The sequence below is a fragment of the Filicampus tigris genome, chromosome 2 (assembly GCF_054856515.1).
Source record: "Filicampus tigris isolate MCC_2025a chromosome 2, RoL_Ftig_1.0, whole genome shotgun sequence".
NCBI classification, from domain to species: domain Eukaryota; kingdom Metazoa; phylum Chordata; class Actinopteri; order Syngnathiformes; family Syngnathidae; genus Filicampus; species Filicampus tigris.
The window spans coordinates 31833478-31858592 of record NC_141218.1 but is presented as its reverse complement, the minus strand read 5'-3'; the positions used below and the strand labels follow the sequence as shown (position 1 = coordinate 31858592).

Genomic DNA, 25115 nt, shown 5'->3' with positions numbered 1-25115 from the left:
CTCTGCAACATGGTTAGGTGCACTAGAAGCCAGCCGAGTTTTTGCTAGCTCGCTGATTCTGCATAAGAGCTTCCCTCAATCTCTGACGTGAGTCCAGCGAAGCTTTTTTGGTGGATTCTTTTTCAACTGCGACTGTGACTTTCTCTTGACAGTTGTCTCTGCATTTGATTCATAGTTTCACTATTCAATGAATTCCACGAATAACGTGTGTGTGTGTGTGTGTATATATATATATATATATATATATATATATATATATATATATATATATATATATATATATATATATATATATATATATATATATATATATATATATATATATATATATATATAGATGTTGTTTGTGTAATATATTACATATGTCTTATATATAAAATAGTGACACTATAAATTTGATTCTAAATGTTAAACATAGATATTTATTTACACATGGAGGATTGGATTTATTTCAGGGCTGTCCTATCATATTTTATTAGCTTTACCTGGTTGTGCCTGAAAGCTCAATTATTGAGTGTATGTCCGAACAGGACTGGTGTGTGCACACTGACATATAAATAAAAATAATAAAATAGGAGAAGCCTTGTTGGAGGCCAGCGGCAGGCAGAGTCACGCTCGACACACACATGGCGATAAATGAAAATGTCACAGCAAAGTGAAACATGGCTGTTAGGCATCAGCGCTGCTTTGTGTTTTACATTGGAGGTGGGGCCATATTTACCTTGTCCGACTTTCATGATGACTTTCATGGCTCGGCTCTTGCAAACGCCTCCCTCGCGGTTCTCGAGGCCCTCCACTGTGCCATTGGAGGTTGCTGATGGGGGAGAAAGAGATGAGGAGAAGGGCAAGGACAGGGAGGCAGGCGGAGGGGGTTAAAGAAGACAGAGGAATGGGAGAGAAGATGACACAATGGTTAATGAGCAGGACTGATCAATATTTACGACAAGCACTGATTAGCTGTTCCAGCGATTAGCCATTCTCATCCCCAAACAAGTGGCAGCTCCTCTATATCGTATCTCTCATTAACACACTAAAATGAAGTCAAATGAATGGAACAACATTAGACACTGAATGGGGAGGTGGAAGAGGAGGTCAGGCTGGTGTGTGTGTGTGTGGGTGTGTGGGGGTGCGTGGGTGGGTGGGTGTGCGTGTGTGTGCGTGTGTGTGTGTGTGCGTGTGTGTGTGTGTGTGGATGTGTGGAGTGGTGGTGATGGGGGGGAATTGGCTATTTGTAGCCGTGAGACACACTAGCCAGAGTTCCGGCACCTCCAGCTTCCCCGTCCGGGGCCACATGAGTCATGGCCGGCTGGTAGCGCAGATGCCTAAATGCAACAATAATATTTGTCTGTGGACATGTGTGTCCAGTCGTGCAGATTGTGAATGTCAGCTCCTCCGTTTGTTTTTCAAGTATGTGTTCTGGTCTGACATGAGTGAGGGTCTCAGGGTCGAGGGCTGTTTATTCAATGTCACGCTCACTTCACACACCGTGACACAATTGGCTGTCTATTTTAGGGTGCATGATAATGACCCGGGGAGACGGAGTGTAGCACTGACCTTAACGCTGAGTGGCTATGGGCAAGGCATAGTCTATGCGCGAGTGCGCGCGTGTGTGTGTGTGTGTACGTGTGTGTGTGATGTGCCATGGAAGCTCTCCGTCTGGAATTTCCCATGATCTCCATCTCCGTTTAGTCTGCTGTTTAAACATACTCCCTTCCCTTGAAATGGTTTCTCTTCCTTTTTGGCCTTAACCTGTCTTGACTTTTTCTTCTTTCCTTTTGTCAACTCCATTTACTGATTTTTCATTTATTTATTTAATTTCCTTCCCTCACTGACATCTCCCTGAGGGACTTCCAACTTAAGATGGACGCCTCATTACGAGGAGAGGGTGTTCATTTGATGATGGCATGAAGCCTGTTGCCATTCAGCTATGCAGTTTGGTACAGTTCAGTAGACAATTTTGTCAAATTGACAGGAAAAATTTGCACACCCTTCTGTTGGATTCAAAAGTTAACTATTGTTATACAGAGTACCTAAAGCATGTCTAATACATATAAGCAGTCGTGGTTTTTTTATGAGGAAAAAAAGAAAGAGGTACAACCCGATTAGAAGACTACACACCACAAAAAAACAAGTACGCTCTCCTACAGTCTGAGTTGCTTTTAAAAGGCTTTTGATAAAATTAGCCAACAGGTTCCGATTTCAAAACTGTCATGGTTTAACTTCTCACCTGAGGCCAGAAAATGGGTACAATTTCATCTGGCACATAGAACACAAGCAGTTAGGGTAAAAAAACGAGCTGTCTTCTTTTGTAGATCACAATTGGGGTGTGCCTCGGGGTTCAATCGTGGGTCCGGTTCTATTTAGTCTGTACATCAATGACTTGCTGTCAGTATGCTCTGGATGTGAGATACAAATGTATGCTGATGACACTGTGACTTATGTACATGGGAAGGATAAGGAGGAAGTGGCTGACAAACTTTCAAAAAATATAGAGCTTGTTTCTAAATGGCTGTATAATTCATGTCTACATTTAAGTGCTCAAAAAACAAGAGTGTATGTTTTTTACGAAGAGACCGTCAGACCTCCCAGATCCTGATTGTATAGTGCATGGCAAAAGATTAATGCGGTAACAGAATATACATATCTGGGATACATTTTAGATTCCCAGTTCACATTCATAAAGCATGTAAAAAAAAGTTAACCAAAGAGTTCAATTAAATTTGGCAAATTGCAGGTGTATCAGACAGTATTTAAACACTGAAGCTGCTAAATTATTTTTTCATGCGATGATCCTGCTGCATCTCTCATATTGCGTGAGCAGCAAGTCGCAGGGCTGCAAGACAACATTAAGACCAATCCATTCAGTTTATAAGCAGGCCTTGACATGAAACATTTTCGGCATCACCATTGGAGCATACTGGACAAATACAAGCTGCTGAATTTTGTCAACTTCCAAGATGCTATTCTTGTGTTTAAAATTTTACATGCTATGGCCCCACCTCAGCTCTCCAACTTCTTAAACTTGAGCAGGAGGCAGACTAGATCTGTCTCCTCCAATAATTTGTTAGTCCCTCTGAGGAAAAGTTCTTTCAGCAAATCAGCCTTTTCAGTAAGAGCAGCTCATTTTTGGAACACCATTCCTCCCCATATACATAATGTAGACCCTCTTATGTGTTTTAAAACTTTGTTAAAAACATTTGAGAAACAAATTTGCATACGTAGTGACCAGTGACTGAACTTTTTACTTGGTCTGTTTTGTGCTTCCTGCCTGCTGCTATTGTAACATTGCTTGTTTTGTGGTAGTGTTGTGTTATAATGTACCGGTAATGTGTCTTTCTGGATACTATTATGCGTTTTTATATTAACTGATAATGTTATTTTATTTTTCAGCAGCTGCGTTTGCCCTCTTGCTCAGGGACTACAGTTGGAGACTATATTTTTAGCTGAAACTGGCACATTTACAGAGATGTTGATTAATGTGCACTGCCCCTGTTTTAAAAATAAACGAATTCAATATTTTTTTTATTTCTCACCCAACTGCATTTTAAAAATCATATGACAAAAACTGACATACATTATAAAATCACAACTAAAATGAAAATCTTAGAACCTAGAAAACCTAGAAAATGCATCTTAAATCATTTTTTGTGGTTGCGTCACATGTTTGTGTGGCCAACTGTTGCTTGACAGAGTTCACGGGGCTGAAACTAGGGGATGATTGTGCCCTGCCTCTGGACAGAAGGCAGACAGGAACAGGAAATTAAACGGACACAAACTAAGGGGATTGCACCAAAAACAACACTAAAAGGATTATGAGACAAGTTTATTGGTATGGGACAGAATCATTTCATATATGAATCACTGATCTGTATTGAATATAAAATACGAATAAGAAATTACTAAGAGCACCACTGTTTACAGACTTAAAGTAAATGCAGAGTCGCCACTGAATTCGTAATTTAGATGGAACCCAAAATGCTGGATTTCCTCCACTGTTGTAACTTTTTTTTCCCATGTTAATTTTCTATTAACTGAATGCATTGGATACACTGTGTCATGCTGGTATATCACACTATTCACACAGCATTTGCCATCTCACCTCCACACCCTGTGTGACACACCATGTGACAAGCAGTGATTGGAGTAGAAACCCAGAAAACACAGTAGAAGAATGGGGTGCAAGCAACTAAACCTGACAGTACACAACTTGGAGGTGGTATCAAACATTTACTGAGCAGCAATATGTGTCCTCCCACATTGATGTTGACTCTGGAGTCAGGCCCGGCAGTTGCGCTTTATATGACAGTCCTGGCCGCAAACGTGCATCAACGGTGCCTGGCATCTATGATTCATCCATAGAAAGCCTTGACAGAACATGAGAGACGTGAGGGACCCCATCAGAATGTGACGGGCCAAGAGGGATCGTACTGGCATCCGTAGTAGACTGCAAGCTGAACCACAGCGCCTTCGAGCCTCTGGAATTGAGCAGCCCCGTCCTACCCATGTCACAAATAGTGACACTGAAAAAAAACGTAGCAGGGCATGAATGGGGAGAAAACTGGCCAAACATCCACTCCATTGCAGGCAAACAGGGATGCCGTGGCCACCAAGAACATATCTTAAATGTAGCCTAAACTGCAGAGTAGCTGGGTAGCTAGCTGCTAGCTATGCTGGGTCCACACACTGAGCTCTCACTTGAATCATTGCATCTCCAAGCAGTTTAACTTGTGCTGTATCAAATTGGGTTAAAATAGGCCTCTGCTGCTCTCGAAAACTCTATCTAGTAGATTTGTGCCTTGTCAGGCCTAAATATAATTAATGTTGACTTTTTGTTGCCCCAATGAGTTTCAGCTTTGGATTCTGGCGAAATAGAGGACAATAAAATAATAGATTGCAGTAATATTGTGTTGCATTATCAAATATTAAGTCGGGCTCTAATTTATGAAGAGAGCCGCAACATTCAGTTATTAGCCTGGCCACAGTATGTGGTAATTTGTGCAAATGAATGCAATAACGTCACACTTAGGTTTTGTTCATTTGTTTGCCAGAACTGTTATTTTTCTATTATCCGAGTCCTGGTGGGGACCAATTAAGAAAATAGAAACAAGCTATTAAGTTGGGTCAGGATACACTTTAGAAATGCTTCTTGACATCTAAACTTAAACATAAATTCAAGTTTTGTCACAAACACAGACCAATCGGTCACATTGGCCGCAGCTTTTGGTGCGGCGATAAAAAATGCCCTTGTGAACGCAAATTGAACCAAACCAAATCGAAGTAAGATAGAGTTAGTGCTAGTGCAAGTAATTGGGATTTACAAATCCAACCTCTACGGTGCTAAAACAAACCAGAGCTGCACTTCTTGCTAAAATGTGATTCAATGTAACTGTTTATACCTTTTCTCTGGCCATAAAAGGTACAGGTATGTTTCCTAGCTCCAAAAAAAAGTCAAGGTTACTTCCCCAGTCATTATTCACTTAAAGTTTTTTTGGGACGGGAATTTTTATGATTAGTTTCAAGGCCATGCCAAGAGCATGTCAGGACAACTGTTAAAGACAGTGGAGTCGCTACAACATCTTAATGTCTTGGACATTCTTCACCTTAGTAATCCACTTTCCAACCAATTTTGCATCTTTAGAGTTTTTACGTTTCTGGAGCCAAGTTAACAAAAAAAAAATTGCTCTTTGAAGAATGAGCTCAAAGGCACTTGAATAATCACACTAAGAGTTGAGCGTCATGCTCTGAATTTTATATCCACTCAGGGAGAGCAAATCTTCCCAGTGTTAACTTGCATCTGTCATCTAAATTAACTATTCCTTCAGGCTGGCTGAACAGGTTCCAGCTTTACTGATGTGGCATGATGATAGCTTTGCCCTTTGAGGCGTCTGTTTGGGCTAACAGCTGGAGGCAGGCCGGATTTATGAAGAGATGATCACTTTATATGTTGTTTGTGTTCGGGCCATTTCAGACGTCAAATAATTCCAGGCCTTAGTCGTGCCGGTGGAAATAATAATCTGATTAACTGTGTCCAAATTTAACCACATTTCCTTGTGTGTTATTCCATGTGAAGCCCCCCTTTTTGAGCATTATACAAGATAGTAGAAGGAAGGGGTGGGCGATATGACAAAAATATCATATCATCATTTTTTGAAAATAAAATCGTGATCGTGATTTTATCATGATTCTTTTTTTACATTGTTTTTTTAAGACTAATTTGCACATTTCTGACCATTTTCCTCATGTTAAACATATAAAACATACCAAAAATGTGTATAAAACTCTAAAAGAAAAAAAATTATATTTTAAAGCGGAAGTCAACGCAAACATATTTTTTTCAAAAATGTGTTCTATGCAAGCCCACTAGTTGAAAGAGGGCATTCTTATGAATATTGCATTTGTGGAATAAGTGTTAATCCACTCGTTTTTAGACATCCATGGGCGGCGGCTATTTTGCCTTCTGTCGACTGAAAATGACATCACAACTGCTCGCAACGACCAATCACGGCTCAGATTCAGAAAACAGGTCAGTCGTTGGGTTGGGTTGGGTTGGGTTGACTTCTGCTTTAAATCAGCTAAGCTTTATGAACAGGTTTTAATTTGAATCGTGACAATTTTCATCAAAATGTGCAGTGAATGTAAACATAAAAGGTAACATAATATAAACATAAAAACACAGCTCGTAATAAGTCACTGCCTCAGTTACTTTACACTGCTTGCTTGTTTTTTCATATGGAGTGCTCTTGTTAAATGACTGTGTTACCGTGAGTTGCGTTAGCTTGGAGCTAGCGGCTGCCTCTGGCTACCATGTGTCTCCGTGATCTCCGTTTGCTTTGGCTGTCGGCGCTGACGTCCGAACCGAGTCTCTGCAAACTTTGCAAATAACTGGTTTGCGCTTTCTCCTCCGAGGAAAAGCCAAACCAAATCGACACTGTGGATGTGGAGTTTCTTTTCGGGACCAACTCTAATTCGTGGTGACGTTCCGCTAAAGCTTCCCGCAATACATACAAACAGGGAGGCGGGGAGTATCACGTTCCGTGCACTGTGCGTGCTGTGATTGGTTGGTTGGGTATATGCGTCAGCGGCTTTGCGCCGCCATAGAGCGAAACTGATTAGAACGTGCCATGTAGACGATCAAACGATCTTTCGGCTTTATGAGATCGTGAACACGTTAAACCGCTTAACGATCTAATATTGTCATATCGGCCACCCCTAGTAGAAGGCAAAAGAAACAACTGTTGAGCACATAAGGAACATGCTCGCACATCACACGCTTACACAAAAAAACAACTCGCTCACTGTTAAATACTGCGTTTGTCATTATAACTTTTCAGATATCAGAGTATTTACATCGATCATGTCAAGAGTTCACCCAGGGCAAAATGATTGCCAGCCACAGCTCACAAACACCACAACCCGACTACACAACAAGGACACGCTGTCAGCTTTTCATTTAATCTGAAAGCCTCTCAGTCGCTCCATCTCCTCTTCCTCTCACTCAATTTTTTTCTCCCCGTCTAACACTCTCCCGCTCTTTCATTTCATCCCTGCACACTGACGTTAATTCCAATTCAGGATTTCCAGATATTAACAGTTGGTCGGTCATGTCGTGTTTTGGAAAGAGGAAAGTGGGGAATTGGGTCTTCCTGAGGCTCCACTGAGATAAAAACACAGGAGGATAAAGAGAAGAACAAAGAAAGACCAAGCCTTCTGCTAATGATTTAAGGGCGGGGAAAAACGGATTAACATCAACAGCCCGGAATAGTGAAAGAAGTGGTCATCGCATGAAGAAATGTTGCTTTTAAAAATAAAGCAGTCAGTTCCAAAGCTGTTTATGCGAGTATGATTTAAGGCTTTCTTTGTGGGTGTGGATGCTTGGCCGCAGAGTGACTGGTGGGAGAACAAAAGATCTACAGCTGCTGAAGTCATAAGAGAAACCAGGTGCCAAATGTCGATGATGGGAAATATCTAAAGTCATATGTTGGAGCCAAGAGACAGCTTAACGGGGGGAAAAGCTGGCTTTGAACAAAGCGTTCTCTTCCAATGCTACACATACACACATTACTTTGTGTCGACACGACATGACTATAAAGTACAGCGGAACTTCTAAAGTCAAACGCCCCTAAGGTCGTACGTTCGGAATGTGTCAGCATATCGAGCAAGATCTCAGATCAGCGAGAATCAAAGGATTACCTTTGCGCCTGTTTTGGATTTGATTAATTTTGTGGCTTTTGCATATTCCAAAAAAACAACCTTTTCACATTGAGGGCCAAGAGGAAGAACAAAAAGAAGACTATATGTCATAAGGTATATATAACATTCCGGAACGCCATTCCAAGTAGTAAGACTCCATCCAGGCTTACCATGTGTCATTACAGTCAAGAAGAAGTATTTGATTATGGTACATTTTACTTAAAATGAACAAAGATTGACACATTTTTTACACTTAATCATAGAGCTGATTATTTCTAACAGCCTGGTACCGTGGTAAAGTGACTTTCATAAGGGCCCATCAAGAATGCGCCGCCCCCTCTGTGCTGATACCTACGCTCAGCCCCTGAGTAGAATATTATTAAAATGATATTTTGAAAAAGCATCCCTCTCTGGCCCCATTTTATGTCTCTAATGTAATTTTAATTATTATTTTAAAACTTGTCAAAAACTCACAAGGTCACACACTTGGTCAATTGAAGACTTTACAGTAGAAACCGAAGGCGTGACTGAGGAAAACTATCAATCATTTGCTCAAGCAACGTGACGCCGACAGAGCCTTATGAGTCATACACACAGACTCTCGCCAAGGAGACTTTGACAGTTTCTCTACTTCAAATCAAAGGTAAACATACACAACGCTGAAGCCTGAGATGTGGATGACTACAGATGGATGCAACCACCGGAGCCGATGTCACTGTTCTCACAGGGTCGTCCGGTAAGCTGATGGCCTATTATATTTTGAATTGATTGTACATTCCCAAAAAAATACAACATTAAACCAGTAACATTTCATGTTTGGCAATACTCCTTCATGAACAAGTTGCTAGCAATGTAGCTGCTGTGCCGCGCTTAGTGAGCTGGTTAAGTTTTTTAGGGTGTGGGGGCAAGGAATGAAGTGAGGCTACATTCAAATCTTGCTAGCTGTTTGAAAACCAAACTCTAGCTTTAAAGGTTCCACTCAACTGTGTAAAACTCACCACTTGCTTATGACCGTTTTCACAGCTGTAATTTTGACATTATAGTAAAGCAGAGCGTACAGTTTTATTAAATTGAGTTCACTGCAAGCTTTCTTACAACTTTACAGTGTAGTGCAATTACTTGTTGAATTTTGTTCAAGTTTGTAATTTTTCTTTTGCCATTGCCAAATCTGATGATGGCTTCTGGCTAGGGCTGGACGATAATTCAATATCAACTGTACTGCAATATCAATAGAAAATGCATTGAATAAAATGTTGGCTAGAAAAAAATAAGGAAGAAAGTCCCAACTCCAACATTCTGCGTGCTGTGGCTTTGTGCCACAAATACAAGCACGTAAGAGGACATTTTGAGCACAAAAGCGTGTTTTGAGCGCTGCTGACTCACAGAGTGCTTGTTGCCCACATGAAGAATAAGTCGGTTGAACCAACAAAGAAGTGTGCGTGTGACATGTGCACATCGGACGAAAGAATGGCTTAACTTCGTTCAAATAAATGACCAGTCGACTCAGTGCAACTCTTGCAATAAGATTAGACTGCGCATACTAACACCTCTGGATGGATACGTGGTGTAGAAGTCAAGGAGTTGCCTGTCCATAACGTGCTAGCTTGGATGTTAGCCAGCTCCGACGCTCGGCATCGCCATGAAGTCACAATCAGGCAAAACAATAATATGTCCTATAGCAATAATGAGCCCGCTAACAGGTTAAAGTAGAACTCAAATGATTGGTCAACTCTAATGCGTGCACTACAAGAGAGTATTAGTTCGCTACACATACACTGTGTGAACAACGAATGAAGGCTAAAGTCACTGTATGGGTTATAGTGTCTTCCACAAATGAGCATTTACGGCGACATTGAACCAGGAGCAATGGATTTAGACAACATTGCGGATCACATTGCGTTACAATTTTCACAAAAAACATTGCACGTTTCTTGAAAGTTAAGAAATATTTTTGAATGGGATTTTTCCTCTAGATAATTGTGTTATACCGTAGATTATCTGTAACCCATTTAATACTTTTTCTTATTTTGACTAGGTGAAAAAATAAAATCCCTTTATACTGATATCGTCCGATATGAATTACTTACGGTACATCATGATCCACTTTTCGCCCAGTCCTTCTTATGGCACAGTAGTGTATATGAATCACAGTTACATATATGCACGAATGCAGAGAATCCACCTCGATATTTAGGGTGGGGAAGGTGGGGTGACCGCTCCCTGGGGCCATCAAAGCAGAAGAGTGAGACGCTGCGCCGACCGACCCAAACGACACCAGCTAAGGCCCGAGTGCGAGGCGCTGCTCTATATTTATTCTCAGGTCTGCTAAATGAGGTCACTCAGGTGGTCCTGCTGAATACATTCCCTATCTCCATCATGAATCATCTGCTGCTTATTATTCCTGTCCAGCCCAAGGGGCTCGCTTCCATACAGCGCAGTAGGCTGTGTCTGTGTGGCTACTTGTGTGCACATCGACTCTTGTGAGCTTGTGTGTGCGGCATGTGCCCGAAAGCACAGAATGAGAGGATAGAGACAGCCCAGGTGACAGACATAGAACAGGTTGTTTAATGAGAAAGTGGATGAGAGCTGACATTCATTGGCTACCTTTCACACAGTACTCCCCTTTTCCCCGCCATCAACACCACTACTGCTTCGCACAGCATTCAGTCTTGCACTTAGACGAGCCAAGCAGGCACGCCATCGTCACAGCAACCAGCCGTCATAATGTCGATATTTTGCCAAGGGGATAGGAAAAAAACACAATCTGATCACCCGCACTTAGCATAAAAGCAAAACATTGGCCATTTCAGGCAAAGCAGGCGGCACTCAAGAGTGTGGATTGTGCATTAACCACGGCATCACAACACAAATGGCCACTTCTCATACCTGCGATATTTCCATCTCATTTTTATTTACGCTCACACAGCAGAAGAGGAGAGGGGGGGGGGGGGAAGTAGAGGCTATTTGCACAAATATTTCACTCATGAATGAGCACAGAGAGGGTTAGATTAGGTTTATGGGCATGATTCCAGAGATAACCCTCCCCTCTGCAGCCCTGACATGCATACAAGCATGTACACACACACACACACACACACACACACACAGACACAGACACACGCACACGGCATGACATGCTAAGAGTGGAAGAGGCAGACTGGAATATTATGAAGGATATGGCTGTTTGTACTTTGAACCTTTTCTAATCCTGAGTATTAGGGCAGGGCCAAAGCCTGATTATGCCCGAATGAAATGGAGCTAAATAGATGTCCCAGCCTATCAGGCCTTCATTTCTTTGTCCTAGAAATAGAAATGGAGGTATGCAATCAACCTCTACAGCCTCTTGCTCGCCGTCTCTTCTACCTTCGCCTTCTCGACAGGTTGGACTGCAGCCGAAAGGAAAATATATTCAACTTTTCATATCGGCTCGGATGAAAAAGGAAAATCGCAGCCGGACTTGTAGTTCATTATAGTGTTTCTTGTCCATAATGAATCCTGGCAGTGTCTTGGTGGGGGGGAAAAAAAAAAAACATCCTCACAAAAGTACTTTCCCAACACAACAAGTATGCAACTGTTGCTTGTAAACTGCTTCAATATACAGCCAAAGGGGGGCACACTTTTTCTGAGGTCATGAACACACAAATTCAAGTGCATAAACTTGCACACATTCACACAGACAAACCCGAACTTAAAATATCGAGCAAAAATGTGCAGCAGACATAAAAAGCGAGTATAATGTACCCATACATGCATGCACACAGAGAAATCCACACACCCGGACAAACACCACAGGCTGGCTGCTTGTGTAGCCAGGAGATCAGGAGGGACTTAAGGGCTCCTCCGGCACCGAAATTACAGGGTACCTCTAAATCCTCCCAGCAGAGAGCACTATGGGCTAGCATGGGGCGGGGGGGGGTGCTGGGGGAGTGGGAGGGAGGGCCGACTGTGTGCTGGGTGACGGGGGTGTTAGGAGAGGAGATGAATTGAAAGAGGAGAGCTGGGTGAGAATCGTCAGCAGAGGAGAGGAAGCTGGCGATTCCTTTTTTTTTTTTTTTTTCAGCACGGGAGAGCATGCAAGTCAGGGAGGAGTGAGACTTGATCTGTCTGAAGTGTGCTTGTGCGACTGTGTGTGTGCGTGTGCACCAGGCGGAGGAGGGCTGCTCGTGTGCGTGCGTGCATATGGCGGTGAGGGAAATTTGAAAGGAGGTGATGAAGTGAGGAGGTGAGAGGAGGCGAGCTTAGTTTGGAACCACAACCAAGTGGGAGGTGATCTCTGTCTGTGAGGCAGAGGGAGCATACGCGCGTGTGCGTGCATGTACGTCTGCAAAACAAGTGCCTGCCAACTTGATTCTCTCACACTAACCAATTTTCTTACTCTCTCCACTCTGGGTTGTGAGCTTTTGCATGTTACCATAGTCTATAGTGATTACGTTATGCGTTACTATGTTAGGGTGTGTGTGCAGGCGTGGACAGGCCCTCTTGTGTGTATGCGCATATTCTATATATATATATATTTTTTAGTAATGGTTTGGTCTTGTAGGTAAGGAGTCTGACTTCCAAGACCAGTCCAACCCGGTCGGTGCTTCAAAACTGCCTATAAAAGCTTTTTAACCTCTGCAGAGGACCTGTCAGCACTTCCCAGCGTGCCCCGAGTGTGTGCGTGTGTGCGCGCGTGTGAATACAGGAATCAGCCGGCAGAAAGAGACTCTGCATCATTTAGCTGCAGGTGTCTTTGTGTCACCTTGTGCTGAATCCAGCGGGGAAGAGCTTTAACGCCATTGCACTCTCCACTCTCCATTTCCCAACCCAGCATGCCGCAAAGCCCCCTCGCTCTCATTCATCGCACAAAGCACCCGCGACACAAACACCTCAAGACAGCGTTGTCACGCATTCGGGAGCACGGCGCGCAGGAAATATCGCACAGGAAGTTTCCACACGCACGGCCGTGAGGAAATACAATATGTGCGCGCGGCGCAGGTTGCCTTTCAGATCAGTCGGGGATAAAGGATGCAGAATAACAAGAGGACCACAGGGAGCAGAATAAGTCATCTGTCTCAAACAGGAGCAGACTGAGCCCACTCCGATGTGACAGATGTGGACACACTCATCTTCGAGCACATCACATCCTCAAGCCTTCCCCTGTGCCTCTGCCCCCTCTACACACACATACACACGCGCACACACACACAGACAGAATGAGACCTGCTCAAAATGTGCGTGCATGCCTCTGAGCGGATACCCACATAATCTGACAGGAATGCACCACGGGGAGTGAAGAATGTGGGATTTTGATTATGGTCGATTGGCACAATAAAATCGAAAAGCCTGCAGGAGGCTGTGTAGATTCTTTCATGCTTGTGCATAATATTCATGTAAGAGAGCAACAGCTGCTTAAATATTCACAAAAATATCATCATCACCCCGAATGTGAAATGTAAGCCCATCATGTGTCGTGTTGCACGGAACATTTCACAATTCACCTTTACTAGCTATTTCAGCAATAATAGAATCTATTGGCAGTAGCCTACGCAAGCCTCCCTAATGACAGAGTAGCTAATTGTCTCAAATGGCACTTTTCACTACTGCTGAGCTCCAGCTGCAGAAAACCTCAGCAGTTTTATCCACATCATGTGGAGCCCAGAACAGAGGTTTGAGCCTTGCACTAATAGTTTGATTCATACACGCTTATGTGTTTTGCAGTTTAAGGGTACATTTACAATGTGGACAACGGCCTCATAAAAAGATTTTTTTTTTTTTTTTTTAATGCGTTAGCCAGCCAGGTTAATGCATAAAAAGGTCTGGACCTGCGAATTTGACTGACGGGCCAGTAAAGCAGCTGGCAAAATGCACTGAAAACTGCTTGACCATCTTAACAAAACCTTTGTCAGAGGACAAGAACGTTTAGAAAGTTGGATGTAAAGTGTACAAACTACGCATTTCGGCTAGGCGCACGAGCAGTGTCGCAAATGCACACCTTACTGGAGAAGGGTTATAAAAAGCACAAACACGAGAAGGTTTTTGCAGACATTGTCAAGTAATGGAGCAGCTGAAATGAGACCATTTCATTATAAATTTGCAGCTAAAGTGTCTTGTCAGGGAAAAAAAACAAACATTTAAGCTAGTTGTGCAGAGGTTATGCCAGCTGGCTCATGCAGCCATGTTACGCAAATGTCTGACAATAATTTGCTCTGCCAGCCACAAAGGTTGTTGAATGATACATTAGTGAGCGATGTCAGGAATGAGAACCATCATCAAAAGTTCATGTCTTTGCCATAGTTGTTAATATCAAATCGGAATCAGGCTGCCCCCCGAAGCTCGGGACCCCCTCCAAATAAAAGGCCTCAGTAACCTCTGATTGTGATTCTTTTTTTTTTTTTTTTTTTTTTTTTAATATTTGCTATTAAAATTGCCATCAATTGGTTGTTCTTTAAGTGGCACAGCCCTGGTGGGAACATGCACATTAGTACCCTTGAATACACAAAAACAACATGTGAACAAACGCACCCTGAGTGCGGCACATGACACATACAAGCACTTAAAGACAAAAATACAGCCAGTGCACACACTTGCCTGTCAACTCGCCTCTCAGTCGGTGACACGGTTTAACTAATGGCAGTAGAAATGTTGCGTGTTCAGAGAAATAAGCAGAGGGAAAAGTGGGTCACAGAGGATAAAAAAAAAAAAAAAAATGTCATTTTACCTTCCAATTGGTTGGAGGCATGTTGAGGCGCAATGAACCCCCGCCACCCCCCCACCCCCCAACACCCACCACCCCCACACTCAAGAGCAAAAGGCTAATATTGTTCATGTGGGTTTTGCTGGTTACAGATTATCTCGGTCCCAACTCGTGTGTGTGTGTGTGTGTGGCAAATAGTAAAGACACACTTTTATCCTTTCTCAAGAAAGGAAGTGGCAGGGGGTTCGTTAGATGTCCCGATAATCTAATTGTGTGTCCAGTGTTGCTTTACAACAGAAAGCAGCAAGGGGAAAGTCATTCTCTCGACAGTCCATCTGACGTGACATCACCACACCGTTGGCACCATGACTGGACATTCCATAAGCTCCAAAGTCCTCCCCATCCTGCTTCAAACAAAATGGCAACCACGGTTAAATTGAGCATCTAATTATATTTTAATTATCTATCAAGCATAAAAACACACTTGTGGGGAGAAAATTGATGGCTAAAGGAAAGTATCACTGAGGGAAAACTGAGAGTCTTGTAATGAAATGAAATAACTCGGAGCGGCTGCAGTAAATATTTCCAAACAATCAAACCAGAAAGCTTTGATCCAGCGAATTCATCAAGGGTTTTATAAAAGATGAAGACAATGCAGTCTCTTGACACTTCCATGTCACACTCTTTAGTTTGAGCACCTTTTTTTTTTTATGTCCAAGGAACATTTTGGTCATCAAGCGCTGCTTTTCATTGTGAGCATATGCACTCCTCCGATTAAGAAGCTACTAGAGTGAAGTGAAGTGCTCCTTTTTACACGGTGATATTAGCACACCTTGTAAAATAAATCCAAAGTGACCCTTTGCCACGTATTATGAGTTTGCAGTTTCACTGACGAATGATTTTTCCTCCTTCAATTATTCCACTTGAAGGAGACAAAAGTATGCAAGCTCGGGTTTGAAGAAGAATAAAAGAGGAGGGGAAAAGGTGTCTTCGATTTTAAACATTCTCTTTCAGACACCGGAGATGCTTCAGACCAAGTCTTTGGAGACTGCAATGGCTGATTTATATGGTGATACAGATGTTTATCGTCTTTTTTAGCGCGCAGATCAGTGAGAGGAGGATGAGATGACAAGCTGCGGGCGACAGGTTCTTATTGCATCGTGAATAAATCCAGGCCTTCATCTTTTACGATGCCTTCCTGTCCAATGGAAAACCCTTATTTTCCTTATGACAACCTTTCATTTCAGGCGCTTATGGCAGGAGGCTGACACCTCGGGTGGCATGGCTCAGCGCTACAGTGTTCCTTTCCCCGCCTAGAGGCTTGCTGGGTTGGATCCCCGGCCCTTGCGACTGTGTCAAAGTGTCCTCGGGCAAGGTACTCACCCCCCCCCCCCAGTTGCTCCTGATGCTGCGTCATCAGTAGTTGAATGAGAAGTCATTCGTCAGTCAAGCGCTTTGCAGGTGGAAAAGTGCTATACAAGAGAAAGATCACTTACGATTTACCTCTGCTGCGCGCAGTTGTGGCATGTGATGTATGAAAAACTTTTAGGGCTGGAGATGTTGATGTAATTAAAGAGCTTGTCGCCTGCCTGTTTTTAAACCCCTCTTTTTAACAGATTTCCTTTGAATGTCTTGTTGTACATCCATCCATCCATTATCTATACCGCTTATCCTCACAAGGGAGTGCTGGAGCCTATCCCAGCTGTCTTCGGGCAGTAGGCGGGGGACACCCTGAATTGGTTGCCAGCCAATCGCAGAGCACACAGAGACAAACATTTGCACTCGCAATCACACCTAGGGGCAATTTAGAGAGTCCAACATACTTCCCATGCATGTTTTTGGAATGTGGGAGGAAACCGGAGCACCCGGAGAAAACCCACGCAGGCACGTGGAGAACATGCAAACTCCACACAGGGAGGCCGGAGCCGGGATCGAACCCACGACCTATGAAATGTGACCGACCACCGTGCCGCCATTCTTGTTGTACATATTACACATATTTTCCTTGTTTGTATGGTTTTTAGACCACACTCTAAGAACAGTTGGGTTAAAAATATGATATTTTGAATTTTTATCTTATTTTTAATAAAATAAGAATAAAAATTGTGTGTATGTATGTATGCATGTGTGTATCTATCTATCTATCTATCTATCTATCTATCTATCTCTATCTGCGTGCACAATATTTTTTAAGGCTATCCGATTGATTTGCCCGGAGATTATTTTATTAACCTCCTTTGAAAAGCTCTAATTGTTGCTTTCTGAAAGAACAAAACTTCACATTTGGGAGCCGTGTTCTATTGTCTGGTTATGTAATCGCCAGAAACATGCAGACAAAGGGTCTCCCGGTGAGCTTGTCCCCAGCAGGAGGCTAACTGAAGTTTTGCTCTTTGGGCCTCATTTGCACTGATAATCACATGAGGTGACCACTGGTTCACTCAGTAAATCCCACCAGATGATAAAACTGATCCTCTTCATCTTTAGTCTGGCCTTTCTTGTCATCCAAATAAAAGGTGGTTTAGGACTCTGGACTCCAAAATGAAGTCACCCTCCTCCAATCGAAAGATCCACGAGCCACAAATCAAGCAATCGTGCTGATAAAAGGAGCAGTGGGATGGATTGGAATGTGATGGGAGATAGTAGTGGCATGTCAAAGGCCACAAGGCTTCAAAAATGTAGCGTGCTAAAGGGCTCATCTGTGAGCAATACTCCAGCAGTAAGACCCCCACAACACCCCCCACGCCCTGAATGGAAAAAAAAAAAAAGGAGCAGAGGAGCTGGAACACATTAACGAAGAGACAAAGACAAAATATCCACACTCGCCACAAGTGCTTATGCGTGTAAAAAAAAATGCACTTGTGTGTGCATTTATGCAAATGTGCTTGGATGTCGGTGTATGTGTGTGCCTATGACTCATCTGTGTGCTCTGCTCCAAGAGTGTGTCTGTTCATGCACCGAGGAGAAGGGTGCTTCATCGTCACTGACCTTTTCAGGCTGAATTATGACAACCGAGTCGGGCCATCCTCCCCGCAATAACACAATGACTCAAGCGCGGCATACAAACTAACAAGTAAACAACAACACACACTGAGGCCATCTCAAGTAGTGGATGCAAAACGGGCCCAGGGAGGTAGCAAAATATTGAGCTACATGGCCACAAACAAGAAGTGAAAATGGAAGAAAATAGGAGTGGAAGAAATAATTCTTTTTTAGATGCATTGCGACACATCAACTGAGGGCTGCGCGATTAAGCAATTTTGAACCGTAACAGAATTTTCTGGATAAAACGATGTTAAAAACGTTCAAGTCGACACGTTCGATTTTGTTATTTTTGGTGTATCGAAGCCACCGTAGTTTCCTCTGCATTTCCGCTTCCTCCCACGAGCGGGCAGTCCAATAGCAACAACAACAACATCCATGGCTACCGGCGATTCTATTTGCTCAGGCAAGTGAGCGTTTAGTTAATAAATCGGGCAAAAATAGATCTGTAGTGCAGTGTGTGCCCCGCATGTACAATACAACCCGTGAGCAAGTAATTCAACGTCTGAAAGTCGTCCCTTAATCTTGACAGTGCATTTTATCATTGAGTGACAGTTTTGCACTAATCATTGATTTATGTTTAAGTAAGACCATTGAGAAAGGTGAAAGGCTAGTCACTAGCTGGTTGGCAAAATGACTTGCTGACAGGCTACGTTCTCTCATGTTGATGATTTCGTTTGAGATGGTATATGCACTTTCTTCTTCCATTATTGGTTTAATTAAGAACAGATCAGAAATCTATTGTGTAAGTAAAATGTTGTTAATCCCAATGGATTGTTCTGTGTGTATTAAGTTAAATTGACTGGCATTTTGAGTTCAAAGAAAGAAAAATTAAGTTTAAATAAAAGACAGTCAAAATACTTCATTTTTAATTATTTTTTATTTTACAAAGAAATCATAATCGTAAAATCGGGGTTTGAGGGAAAATAATCGGGATTTTCTTATTAGCCAAAATCAAACAGCCCTACATCAACTCATGCGTAATCGATTAATAGCAACAAAAATCGAACCTTTTTCTCCCCTGTGCAGCAACTTTCCTTTCTCCAAGATTTTGGAGTGCGTCTGAAAATTTTGGAAGCATACAATTGTTGAAAATGTCTCGTAAGATGGAGAATTCAGAGTCAGGGAGAACTACGATCAAGAAAGTAGTCAAATGCTTGATTGATTTATTCATTGACTGATTAAGAGATGTGCCCCAAGGAGTGTGTTCTAAGCTAATGCAGCGTCGATGGGTACCTGTGAGTATGAGTGGCACGGATAGGGAAGGACTCAAAAATCAATATCAATGCTTGGTTGTTTTCTGTCTTTAATGTATTTCCAAACGCGGGGCACGTCATTTACAAAAAACAAAAAAGCAAAAGCTAACATATGGGAGTCTGAAATTATAAGTAAATAATTGCCTGACCAAATCTTGTTCTATTAGCTTTCTTTGTGTTTGGGAAGAATTGCTCGCTCACCATTGTCACCAAATGCTCACTCAAGGGTTCCCTTTAATTATATAAGGCGCACCTAATCCTGCCCTGTATGACAAGAGATAATTGCTATTGTGACTTGGCGCTTTAAGAATAAAATCCGGCCAGCTAGAAGTGACAGCGATGGAACGATGCTGTGTATTGTAAGAACGAGAAAATATGAGCCCAATCAAACAAAGACAGAGTAACACAGGTGTGCGTGGGGGGAGTGCAATTGTCCCTATACGCCAGCATGCGCATGCAATTGTAGTACCTACACCCAAGGGGATGCTCATGTACAGCTACCAGCTAACACACACAAAGTGAACCTAAATCAGAGGGGCTCTAATGCGCGTACTTTGTAAATTTCCAAATGCAGTGACGTAGACTGTGATGTCGTTGTGACCACAGCTGACAAACTTCAGTGATGCTCTAAGGCCATTCGGTGACACGGCGGGGACAGAAAAACAACGATTTTTCTTCCCTTCGCTTGGTATTTGACAAAAGCCCAATCAGAGGGTGCAGTAGACCAGAGAGAAAATGCTGCTGATTACATCGTAATACACACAAAGCCAGTAGCTGGTGCACAAACACACACTGATTACGTTCTCCCTGGTGCTCCTCTCTCCTTATCCCCGGTATCGGTTACACGGTAAAGCCACGCCGATCGAGGATCAGCGTTTTTTGGCACAGGCCGGTTAAAGAGTTTGGGAGCTTAACCTCGCTTCCAATACAGGAGGGAGCGACCGTGGCTCCGAGCTCGCCCAATACAAATAAACAGCTACAACACAAAAATGTCTGGCAGATTCGAAACAATTTCCTGAAGGATCTGTCAGTGCGCAGCAGAAGGGGAGAGGTGGGGACGATCTGAAGAGTGGAGCGGCTGGAGAGAGTCGAGCAGGATTATGTTGCAGGAAAAAAAAAAAAAGAAAAAAAGGAAGAGAATGATGGAACGAAATTGGACGCGTGGTTTTGGATTTTAATCAAATCATCATGTGAGATGCCGAATCATACAGCACATACTTATTTGATGACACTTTATTTTCAGTATCCATCCGTCAACATGAACAAACTGCGGTCACCGTCATTCACACCCAAAATCAGACTGAAAATATCTTGTCTTAGCCACATTTGATTTGAATGCGCATCAACACATGATGCGCGCAGCAGTCGTTCGCGAAGGTCGGCAGGAGCACACGTGCGTGCTGTTTGCTGTTTTCTTTTCCGGGTCTCTATTTGCAGGCAAGTGTGAGGTTATGAGTGGATGTAGATTTGAATTTGCTTACGTGGCTTTGAGGATATTTATTCCTGCGTTTGCGCGCGCACGTGTGTCCGCTCCTGTTGCTGCATTTGTGTGCCTGCGGTAAGGCTGGAATGGAACACGGACATTTTGCCACTGAGCTGAATTCAGAGAAACAGGCTCGGCCCTGGCCTGCACAACAGTATTTATATTCCCTATTTATCCGCCGGAGAACCACAGCAATCTCTATCACCGCCTTGTGATTCATGTTTGTTTGCTTTGCTCAGAGCAGATTCAATTTCATCACTGAGACTCTTTTCTCTTACCCCCGCCTGCCACCAGCCCCCAGCCCAAAATTGGCTTTCTGCAGTAATGTTCACACCACCGCTCATTTGCGGCCACGCCGAGCACGCAGCGGTTTTCCTCAGAAAGGATAAGACATTAAAACTAATAACCTCCGTAATTATAAATCCATATTTCTCCGATGAGACTGAGCAAACAAGCTCAGGTTCCAGCTCGAGGAGGAGGACTTGTTGGCAGGAGCCGTCGGAGGGTGCAACGGAGCGGCCGTTGGAAAACAAAGTCATTTCAGAACGCGCCTTGGAAAACAGAAACCGCTGTTCTATGGCGGCTCGGAGGGGGGGAAGCGAGGCCCATCCGACAGAGGGCTGTGATTTCAGCTTAGCCATTGGCCCGCGAAGAAAGAATATGTGCTATTTATTGGCAAAGCGCAGCTCAAACAACCTCAGACATCTGAACTGCAAGAGGGAACATCTATTTGCATGTGTTCAAAAGCTGCCATTGTTTCATCATGCGTCTACGTTCTCATCCAGGAACACACCGCAATGTTTCACCATAAGGCCAACGATGCTCATCTCGCATTTACTCTTCGCAATCACTTCCCCAAACATTAATCTTTCCAGCAGTCTTGAAATGTCTCCTCTTCCTTTTGCCTGGAGCTATTTTGAGGTTTTAAAAGCACCGAGATGGATTTGACATTGCAGATGGAAATAAATGAAACAAGGAAGCTTACTTTCAACTTTTGAGAAGTGCTCACGGAGAAAAGGAACATGGTGCGAGAGGTTGGCAAATGAGGTTGAGAAGAACTACAAAAACAAAACAAAAAATGAATACCAGCGTTGCTGTCTGTTGTGTCTTTGTGCTGAGAGCGGATCCAAGCTATCATTTCAAGAGAGTGACTTGAACACAATCTTAGCAAGGCACACAAACACATTTCGAGATCTTAAAGGCTGAATAATGACGGTTGGGATGATTAGAGGAAGGGGGAGGCAGCGAGGCGGGGGGTAAAGTATTCTAATAAGGTAAGCGTGGAGCTCGGCTGAGTGTCTGTGTTAGGAGACGAGCGAAGCCAACTAATTGAGATGAATACATGAATATATCATCGAAGGCTTCAGTCGTAACCAATGACAACCATTCACTTGTCTGGACACGTAAGCAGGCCTGCTTGCCTTTGCAACAAAGTCCTCATGAATGCACCCCCCCTCCCTAACCCCCCCCCCCCCCCCCCCCCCCAGTCCGCACCAGACCTCACTCTAAACAAACTCCTCTGTAATAAACGAAAGGCAATAACGCTGTGCCTGCTAACCCCCTCAGAATGAAATATCCAAAGGAGAAGTAGCAGAGGCAGCCTGGATAGATTTGCAAAGCAAGCAGAAAGTCACATATTACACTGCTGCTCCATAAACACTCAGACAGGGGGGGTTAAATCTCCTTATCCCGGGCCGTGCAGCTCCACCGGGGCTAACCTGAGCTGTGGTTTACTTTGAAAAGGAAATCCGTTAAGTATTACTGATTAGCGACTTAAAACTCTAATCGGTAACATCAATGACAGTTAGACCAAGTCGATGAGCAACTTGGATTGTCTTCAGGTGATGTTTGCATTCAAGGCTAATTAAGCATTTATTTAAACACATTTATAGGAGGTGTAGCATAACATTTTTCATCCCTTTGCGATGCTTTTGTGACAAAAGTAAGAACATCTGATCATGCTGCTGGTTCTGTAACTGATTTTCAATGTCTACCGTCTGATAAATGTGCAATAAGACAGTCTGTCCTTTGTTCTACATTGATAAAAAGCATGCATGAGGCTCAACCATTTAGACAAAAAGAAAATCTGGAGCAGAGTCTCTTTCCTGTAATTCAAATCTGCGTGATTTTGCTGAGGGAGGTTACCAGATGTTAAAAACCCATTTAATTGCAAGTTGGAAAATGTGTGAGTCATTTGCATCTCTATAATCTGACACTCAAAATGCCTTTGTCTTTTCGAGAGCGCAGCTGACAAATGCATGTCATTTGAATAGGGGGCTGTGATTTGATTATGGTAATTTCATGTTAACTCTAAAAGATGACTGTGATGACATCGAACATTTTTTTTTTCTTAGAAACAGATTACTTTTATTGTAGAATCTGAGTCTAAGCCTGACGTTGTTTGAATGAAACTGAATGTGCGTGAGCGTCACGTGTAAGTGTGGGGGCGCGCATGCATGTGCGCAGAGTTGGTGCGTTTACGTCCTGGCAAATGCAGGGTAAAGGGGGATCTGCTCATTTGATGTAAACCTGGCCAGGGATTTCATACTTGACCTTCAACTTGTACCCAAAGACAAGCCGGTTTGGAAAATAAGATTGTAAAGTGTGTACACAAGCCAATGGCAGGGGGGAGGGAAAGAACGACACGAGTGTACGTGTAGGTTGCTAATCATAAGTAAATGTAGGGGGAAAAAAATAAAACACGCTAAAGAAAATAACCACGGGTGACTTCTAACCTTAATCCTGTCAGGTGTGAGCACTGCTGAGATCATCCCACAGTGTCAAATATAGCTGTCAAATGTCTTCTTGCGTCTAAAGATGGCTTGAGCGACCACGCGTAGGTTATAGAAAGAAAAAAAGGAAATTCTAAATAACTGCTTGATCCTTGGACACAAATTGCCTGTCTCTTGCTGCTCGTAGTTGAGATAGTTTCCCAGGAGTTAGCGTCAAACCCACTAAGTGACAAGAGCACAAACACCTCTGCTGTTTGCTGCAAGTCATTACGAGGGCGGGAGTCTTCTGAAGGTGAGGGAGCATGTGCCCCGCTGCGGCAGTTTTCTGGTGTGGAAGTCTGAGTCCATGACCGCACACTGAGATGGAGAGTGGCAGCTGTCAGGAAGGATCAGGCTTACCCTGCCGGCTACACAAGGAATCAAGTGAGGGGACTAGAGGGGGTGTATGAGGACGGGCTGCTTCTGTTTGTTGCCTCGCGGCCTCAGCCTTGGTTAGAACACGCAGTCACAGCCAGCACTCAGGTGCCCTTATTTCTACAAGAGAACTCAAGGAAAGAGCAAATGAAAAAAATGACCCCATATCAAGGCCGGAAATAAATTGTAAACTGTATTTTCTTGTATAGTCGCACAGCTAAATTGATTTAAAAAAACAGAAAACAGAAAAGATATGATCCATGGTAATGTAATTTTCAGAACATTTGTTTTGCAGCCCTCAAAAGTCAAAATGAAAACTATTATGAAAACAAACAAATGACTGATATTATGAATATTTCATAACATGAATTTAGGAATAATATATTGTTAACCTTATAGGCCATTCCTCCTCTTTGACGTACAGCATAGCATACCGTATTTCATTTCTGGTTCTGGTTCCCTTTAACTAGGAGTTTTCTCTCCAGAGTCCAGTCACTTATTCACTTATTACACTTATTCACTTATTCACTCTGTGAAAAGTGGACTCGATCAGCCAAGCACTTTAATTCCGGTGCTAAACGAGCTAGCCCTGACAATCTTAGGTTAGCTTAGCAATTAGCATGGCTTCTCCCTTTGGCAGATCGATACTTGTCAGAAATGTAGCTTATTCGCTGCCACAGAGGCGATTATCATTGACTTCGGAAAGACTTCTCAACGTGTTTAGCTGCAGCAGTAACCAATTGAAGCTCGTCGTAGCACCAATCTGTGTCTCAGCCTCCGACTCCCCGTGGTGGGTGACGTGAGCACCAGAACCCCAGCAAAGCTTTTTTGGATGTCTCAGCGGTTGATTCTCATTTTTGCTATCCAGTGTGTTTTAAGAAGGCAGAAAATTTAAAAAAATTCCTTGCAAACTACAATGCCAAACCTTCTTTTGATCCTTGCTGGATGTATATAACCTAATGACATCAAGCTTAAACTGCAAAAGAGTATTTGACCCTCTTGGTTTTAGAGTAGCCTTCTGAGGAAAAGTCATAATGTAACAAGAAAATTCCTGTCAAGTAGTATTTTTCCAATAAAAATGTAATTCACATTCATTTTGAGATGATACATTATAAAATTATATATTGAACTTCAACTTCTGGGTTCACCCACATTTGCCAGAAATGCTGACATTCATTCATTCATTCATTATTCAGAAACAACATGAGTACTACCAATTTACAATTTTGTCGTTAGTTGCTGTGCATACACTGTGGATTATTTTTTTTCGACGCTCCTTTCCAGTGCAACAGTAACAGTGCAACTCCAACAGATTTGATTGGGTT

General features: G+C 42.9%; 1 protein-coding gene across 2 annotated transcripts in view; it reads right to left on the bottom strand.

The window, feature by feature from the left end:
- Window positions 1-25115, bottom strand: part of efnb1 (ephrin-B1) — a 76571-nt gene that overhangs the window by 11873 nt on the left and 39583 nt on the right. For both annotated transcript variants that reach the window (XM_086023570.1, XM_086023571.1), the window contains exon 3: window positions 722-814. In XM_086023570.1, coding sequence (XP_085879696.1) covers window positions 722-814 — 93 coding nt within the window. The remainder of the gene's footprint in view (window positions 1-721; window positions 815-25115) is intronic.